The following is an 8,183-nucleotide window of genomic DNA, read 5'->3' on the forward strand; positions in this document are numbered from 1 at the left end:
TGAGGTCCAAATTTTAGTAATCCATATTCACAAAACCAATATTGTGCAACAAACTTCTCAGGCATCAGACAAAAGCTCTTCCCATGATATGAAAGCATAGAATAATTACATCAAGATTAGACATCTAGATGTGAAAGTAACAAGTTCACGTTATGGTCGCCCCTCACTACCAGCCTTTGTACTAACTGAAAAATTAAAAAGAAAACAAACAAATGTTCACCATGAATGACAATTAGCAATGTACAGAACCTTACAAGTACAGGGTCGACTTGTCGGAATGATGCGACAAACAGGACCTTTGAAATGTCTAATTATTCAGCACCCTGGTGTGTTTGAGTTCATAGGGAGTGGATCGGATGATAAAGGGAGATAGACTTAATTACTGTTAGCAGTTGTATGTTCCACCAGAACATTGATGCATCACATTGCTGCTTGGAGAAGAAACAAATATGCAAAGAAGCTTACGATGAATTACACAATTCTTCAATAAGCAAGTAGATGGACTACTTTCGGCTTTATTAAGCATTGCTGCTATTGATCTGGCTGCCAAAGAGAGAAGAAAAAGCAGCAGCGGATATTTTACTCATGATTCACACTAAAGCTACACATCAATTGCTCTACAAAAGTAATTTGAACCATGCAGTGGACAATCTTCTTAAAAGACATGAATTTTGGGACATACCTCTTTTGAGCTAGTTTCACTATTCAACTCCGAGATGAGGTCTTCCAATTCATCAATGATGGCAGAATAACAGAAACGATATTGATCCTACAGAAACACAGGTTGGCGTAGAGAGTTTGAATAATTTTTGAAGAAAAGGTTGGCACAGAAAATGAGACAGAAAAGAGTATTCTGAAATATTAACAAAAAAAATATAAATATTATGAAATATTATTATATTAGTAATATTTGGTATAAACTAGGAGGGTCATTCGGTCAGTTCTAAGTTTCTAACCTATAAATATTATAAAATATTAGTAATATTAGTATTTTATGGTTCTAAAATTGATTTTGGTAATTTTTCAGGCTCGGTATATTTCAGTAGCTTCGGTTTTTTGGTTTATTTTCGATATTTTCGGCTGATTTTCAGTAATACTAATTATAGATCAATATAAATCACGGTTAATATAATTATGATGCAAAACCTACAATGTTTTATGAATATCTATTCTAGAAGATAAAAAATCATTTTTTTAGAACTTTTACAAATTACAATAATTATTTTATCAAGATGCTACGTAAATTTATCACAAAACAAGCACTTTTAATTTGAATATAAATGTAAAACTTGAATATACCAAACTGTTAATTGTAGTATGAGTATTACTAAAATCTCTTTTGTGAAAATCGTAGTATGAATATTACAGTTACAGAAAAAGATGTGTTAATCACTTTTACTAAAAATCTCTTCTATAAAGAATCTGCGAAGTCCCACTCAAATAACAATAAAAAAGATTGGGCTTGATCTTCATGAAAAAATGCTCCACTCAAATGCTCTACTATTTATCTCCGGTCATATCAATAGGAACAAGGGAATGGCCATCCAAACCTTGCTTCCACTTTTCGTCACAAATTGGACATGCCAACCAACACTTTATACACTAACCTATGTTGGCATGACCCAAACAGCCCCCTACAGTGACAAAATTGCATAGTTGCATCCTATCCCTAGCACCTCATTTACACTTTCAGTAGAGCACTAGTACATATAGCAGCAATCAACTAGCACAATCCCTCACTCTTAACAAGTGCATGCGCTAAGGAAGACAGCCTATAATGCATTACCAGAAGGAGACAGCGCTAGATTGTCAAAAACAAATTTTCGGTATAACACTAGCACCCCAAACCTCCTTCCAAGGAAATGAAACTCTGGCTGGTCTCCAGGAAAAAGACAACAATAGGATTTCACATCAAAGACATTCTTTCGGATAAACTCCGAAGTCCAGATCACAACATCCTCTTCCATACCACTTGTCTACCCCCATAAAGCACCTCAAACAACTCCCATACGTTCAAATTCCTAATAAAACATGGATTCCATGCAAAGAATCTCCCGTGCCTCCAAAATGCACATCATACTTTTGGAAGGCAAATGCAGAATCAGAGGCCACCAAAACAGTAAACTTAAATGGACAGTTACCAGATCATATGCCTCTGACATAATTACTACTACCTTTATTCAAATGTGTTTTTTTTTTTTTTTTTTTTTCTTTTTTCTAAAGGAAACCTCTGTTCAAATGTGACTCTTAATTTTCAATGCTTTCCACACTTCTAAATGAAAAAACTATCCCAGACTTCTAAAATTACAGAAAGAACCCTGCTTATGTATAATATTCATATAGACCCCAAATATATCCCACAATGATGTTAAAATTATGTATTCTGCATTGCCCAGTTCCCTGGGATTTATGGAGCTTTAGTTGGCTCCTTTCAACATTAATGCCAAACTATGGTTTAGCTATCCTTTGAGGCTCACATGGCAGGTTTGTTAAGAAACATAAATGGCGCCATAGGAGGTTTCTCCTCATTCATTTCGTTAAGTCAGTGGTCAGAGGTGAATAAAAGAGCTTTTGAGAGAGTGAGACATACCTCCACGGTGTTGCCACAGAATATATTTATAACCCAAGGGGAAATTAATTTTGCACAGATACTTCGAGATAGGAATTGGGGAATTCGTATGATTGTCAAAAACCTACTTAGGACTTTAGTGATATTTTCATGGTGTTTCCTATTCTACCCTCAAAGCTACAAGAAATTTGTAGATAGAGAATAACTCAACCAAAGGAAATGGGTAATCATTAAGCTATTCCGCTTTGAACCTTAATAGAGAAACAGTAATATTTAGACAATAGAGGGGGAAGATACCAGTGTCTGGACCATTCCAATTCGCTGAGACCTAAATGTGGCTATTGTATTTGCAAGATCTAAAGCAGAAATGTCCCCAGAAAGAATTCTCTGGATTGTATTATGAATTGTGCAGTATGTTCCAGTTCTCCCAATACCTGCACTGAGAAGGAGAGTGAGCATGTCAGACAAACATGTATATGCCTTGCCAAACATCATTAACATATATGCAAGTCATAAGAATGAGTTTAACCTGCAGTGCACCACAATTGGGCCAAGGTTTGGTGGTACTTGATATGTTCTTTTCAAGATTTCACGGACAGCAATTGTGTCCATGGGAACTCCATGGTCAGGCCATTCAGGGTACAGGATATGCAACACAGACATGGGTGGTTCATCTGACTGCAACAATAACAAATAGAATAAGAGGGAATACCAATCAAATCGTTCCACAAAGAAAAAGAGACCCAGGTAGGTTTCAATTGCACATTCAACATTTTAAAGAGTCTATGAAGGTCATAGTTCCAACAACAATGCACTCAAATAGTAATACTGAACGTATGAAGTTATAGGATGACAGGCCTACATAAAAATATATTAGGGTTGTTAGTTAAAAGAGAAGGTTAACATGCCTCCATTAAAACATTTATTAATATTAATTAAAAGAGAAGGTGGCTCCTAATGCCTTTGTATCTCAAAAAGCCTCAAAAAGCTGAGTGAACATGTATTGTACAAGAACCAAAGTACCACTTTTTTTTTTTTTTTGGTTCCAAACAAAATCTAAAAGTGCCTTGCGGAATGTGAACTAAAGGTCAGGCATCTTAAGATCCATTTCTAAATGTAAAGGGTAAAGACACTTAAAGACCACACATAAATACCCATTAAGGTAACTAGACAAAATTAAGTGCCATATATACAAGCATATAAATCCAACAAAATTTGGAGATTACCAAAATAAATTTGACTACAAAAATTAGGTAAACTTATTAAAACAAAATTAACAACGTACAAAAGCCATGAACAAAGATCCATAATATCTAGGATGGATGTCATAGGGTTCAGCAGTGTTCTAAAGGCATCAAGGTGTGCCTTAGGGTGAAGCAACAGAAGCACCTTTGGTATAAGCCTCACACCTTTACCCCTGAGGCATATGCTTCACGGGTATCGTGGCATTCAAAAAACCTAAAATGAAACCCCAATTTCTTGATCATTCCAGGCCCAATGCCATTCGCCCTCTGTTTGTTCCATCGTTGACAGCTCCCTAATGCCATAGTGCAGCAGCAGCTCCATACTTTATTCAACCCCTTTTTATCCTATTATAAATCACTTTTGGTGAGAGGTTCCCCTTTGATGTTGCCAAAAATGAAGAAAGGAGATATAGGACCAAAACCTTTGACGAAGAGGTTTCTAGTATGGAAAGCCTAACTGTCCTTCTACAGCAAACAGAACACCATGAAACTCACACTTAAACTTCAACTCAATCCAGTCAACCAAAGTCGAGAGGCCTCAAACTAGCCCATCTAGCAATCATTGTTCTCAAACAAAGTTTAGGTTTATTCGCATACTATGGAAAAAAAAAAAAAAAAGATTCATTTGTTTATGGCCTAATTGTGTTGGCAATGGTTTCTGATTTTGACAAACTACTACAATGCATTTTATAGAGATTAAATTATTTGAGTATATGTTTTATTATATTGGGTCAATGATAAACCAAATATAATTTTTCAACTCTTTTTATATATTTTCAGTTATAAAACTTGAGGTCCACAAGGCTTACAGCTCCCCTAGTAAATCGCCTCACATTTCACAGGTAGGTTTCACCAATACTTAATTACTACTCATCAAAATCTGATTTACTTTACAAGAGAGAGCGCTGTTTATAAGCTTCATATAGAACTCCAAAACACTCCTAGAAATACTAAAAGACTCATTAAGGAGTATAAGAATATTCGTAAACTTAAAAAGAGATTGAGCTCTTCTAAGATCCGATTACATTTACTCTTAATAACGCTTGACATGAACGATTAGACTGCCTATTTGAGACTTTGACTAACTCTTAAATCACACTTAAAAGACAGAGACTCTTAAATGACATTTAAAAATGACATTGAGTCTTTTTAAATGAAGGCTGAAATTTGGGGTGAGTTGGGTTATTCCCAAGGATTGTTATTCTTTGATGTGTGAAAACATTGGTCTGTAAAGGTGGGAAAAAGCTAAACTTTTGTGGGGATGCAGTGTGGTAGAGGGCTGAAGATGAAGAAACTGAAGATTCTTTTTAAGATTTTAGAGGGCTGGGGTAGGATGAACTTTAGGGTCAGATTTCGGTCATCACTTTGGGATTTCCACAGAATTTAAAGACAGCACCCTTCCTACTATTCTCCGTAGTCCTTAATTGGAAGACTGCTGTTTGTAAGAGTTATTTAGCCAGGATTGTTGGGGAAGTTTGGTCTCAACTCTGTTTTGTATTGGTTGGGGCGTGGGATGGTTCTAGGATTGTTCTTTTCTTTTTCTCTGCATGTTCATTGAATGGATTCCTTGTCCACTGATGTGTGCTTTTTGTTAGCTTTAATAAGTCATTTATTTCTTCTAACAAAAACTGACATTGAATCTTCAGGTTACCTCATACTAAATGAAACCTGAAACCTGAAACCTGAAACCTGAAACCCCCCATTAATTAAAAAAAAAAAAAAAAAAAGGCTATTGCATTATTTAAATCCTGATATGTACCAAAGGGCTCCCTATTTTCTATCAAACCTTGTCAAATTCCTATAGTAGAAGTAATCAATCCTATCTATACTTCTTTAAAAACAAATAAAAAAAATTTCTATAATGCATAAGTTCTACATATATGCTTTACAGTTGATTCAATAGCCATACTTATCCTGGACAGGAATGCAAATTATGCAATGCCTTACCTCCTTACAGTTCACCTCCAAAAGGCGCAATTCTAATGAAGTGTCAGTAGTTCTTATCCACTTAGTGGCTATACATATATTACCAAATTCTCTAGGGCCATCTTCTGCCTGAAAATAATCTCCACATTTAACCATCTGCACATACATGCAAAAGATTAAAAAAATCAGGAGAAAATAAAAATTGTATAATTATTTATCCATACCTAATCTCAAAATGAAATTGTTGTTATAAACTCAAAATCATAAAAGAACAAACTTACACTAATACCAATGTTTTGTTATGATGAAAATATGTCATAGAGATTCGAGAATCAGTTCGTAGGATCCTTCAGGAAGGGTTTCAAAACCTAGATTACAGATGCTTATTCCAGTTTGTCATGGTAACCAAGGTCTCTTTAACTGTATATCTTCCAATGAGGAGATGGCCAAGAATTGAAGCATACACAGTACCAGTTATTAACACCACCATTTTTCGAATTCCTAATTTTATTGCCTTTTAAATGGATTTTGAAGGCACTGTGAGGAAAAAGATATTACTAAAAATCCTTCTTTACAGGACTAAATAGGTACTGCCTTTATAAAAAGAATGATCATACAAAGGGAACCTTTGAGACTTTAAACACCAAACATCACATGTCAAACAAAACTAGACGCTAGCCCAAATGGTGAGGGTGGGGTAATGGTGAGGATTAGGATAGGTCTAGAATTCGATTCCTTCAAATGTAACCAAAAAAAGAAAGAAAGGAAAAACAAGAAGACAACTAGATGCTGTCTTGGATAGACAAACTATGGCTGATACCAAAGACTCAAATCAATAAATATGACTCAAAGTCACAAAAGACACCTGGTAACTCAACACAGGGAAGTACCTTAGAATAGTCGACTAAGCGAGTAAGCATGACAACCACAGGGCAACGGTTCTCAATTACCATCTCCCAGAAATCCTCATAGGTGTGCGGAAGTGGACCTTGTGTTGCTATAAACCGAGAAATGCTTTCAGACGAACAAGTCTACAATTAAGAGCCATTACTGAAAAGTCATAAGGGGAAGATGGTTCCAAACAGAATTGGTATGGCGGGAAGCTCGCCCATGTTATGGTGGACAACTGCGCATGCGGTGTAATCAACCACACCAATAACCAATAACGTGCCGTTGCATGGCCGTGTTGCTCACCATAACATGAGCTAAATTAACATATAAGTTTCTATTTAGGGGGGCATAAAGTTTTCACCGTGATGAAGCTTGCATTGATGTAGCCCCTTGCGGCAGGTCTGTAATCCTTACAAGAGTTGAGAACAACCCTATTTTTGTCAACTGAAGGCAACAACAATAAATCAAAGTTCAAACCCCGACTACGAAATCTAATTCCCAACATGTAATAAATGCAAATAGAGCCAAATTGATGACACATACATGGTATGACATCCGTGTAGCGGTTTTTACTCTCATTGACGTTGTCAAGAGCCACAGTGCAATTTATCTTCATCTCAGATGGTGTTATCCTCTTGGCCTAGTATTAATGACAAATTTAACAATCTATTTTGTGAAAAATAAAATAAAATAAAGCGCGAACAAAGACAGACTTGTAAGTGAGCGAACTCCTGGTTGATCTGGTGAGGCGTCTGGAGCTTGTCTTTGAAGAATTTGAGAGCCTGGGAGCAGTATTGATGCTGATCGGCGGTGAGTGGGTGCCTCGGCGGCGGCGGAGAATCGGCCAACAACTGCAAGGAAGGGAGGGGTTTTGCGGCGGCGGAAGAGGCGGTGCCTGCCATCGCCGTCGATCTCCGGTGGCTGCGGGAGCGCCTGGAAATGACGTTCCCCAGTTTTTGGGTTTTTGAATTTTGGAGTGTGAGTTTGGTATTGTAATATTCTTCCTCCACTAAATTGCAATTGGGTTGGAAATTGGGATCGAGGGGTTGGGTTTATGGATAATGTAGGTAGCGCTTTGATATTCTCCCTCCACTGAATTGAGTGCTTCAGTGAATATGGCTAAGATTGGTTCTCTTATAATGCAAATTAAGCGTTTATAGGTTGGGAAAAAATTATACTGGAAGCAATGTTTCAAGAATCAATTGGCTTCAGCATGGTAATAAAAACACCGAGTTCTTTCACTTATCTACCATTCAGAGCCAGTAATACCGTTTCTGACTTTTTGGATGTCCGGGCGAAAATATGAAACGAACCCCTTTATACACAATCTTAGTTTTATGAAAAAAAATAAAGAAAAATTTACAAATATGATACATATTTTGATGATTATTTCATTTTAGAATATTAATTTTGATTCGTGTTAATGAATGACACATATTTTTATTTTGTGTCAATTGAAGACCTTTTTTTATCTCAACTTTGGCTCGACATTGGACTCGTCAAAACTCTACCAAATGTAGCAAACTTATACTTGTTTAAAGTTATGCATCTCT

The 8,183-nt window shown here is 36.3% G+C and overlaps 1 protein-coding gene across 3 annotated transcripts; it reads right to left on the reverse strand.

Annotated features, from left to right (window-relative positions):
* Nucleotides 1-7,848, reverse strand: PTP1 (protein tyrosine phosphatase 1). Of its 3 annotated transcripts, none has more exons than XM_086254959.1 (9): nt 7,344-7,848; nt 7,174-7,270; nt 6,992-7,074; nt 6,630-6,770; nt 5,761-5,895; nt 3,099-3,247; nt 2,867-3,008; nt 683-769; nt 1-539 (listed from the first exon to the last, which is right to left on the reverse strand). In XM_086254959.1, the coding sequence occupies exons 1-9, from the start codon at nt 7,530-7,532 to the stop codon at nt 519-521; spliced, it is 1,044 nt and encodes a 347-aa protein (XP_086111085.1). In that variant the 5' UTR covers nt 7,533-7,848; the 3' UTR covers nt 1-518. The 3 variants fall into 3 exon arrangements, 2 of the variants coding, with proteins under 2 accessions (XP_086111085.1, XP_086111086.1); XM_086254960.1 differs by having other exon boundaries at nt 1-543; XR_015123960.1 differs by lacking the exon at nt 1-539 and having other exon boundaries at nt 2,867-3,003.
* Between the last annotated feature and the right edge of the window lie 335 nt (nt 7,849-8,183).

Source organism: Dryas octopetala, chromosome 8 (genome assembly GCF_963921425.1).
Source record: "Dryas octopetala chromosome 8, drDryOcto1.1, whole genome shotgun sequence".
Lineage (NCBI taxonomy): Eukaryota > Viridiplantae > Streptophyta > Magnoliopsida > Rosales > Rosaceae > Dryas > Dryas octopetala.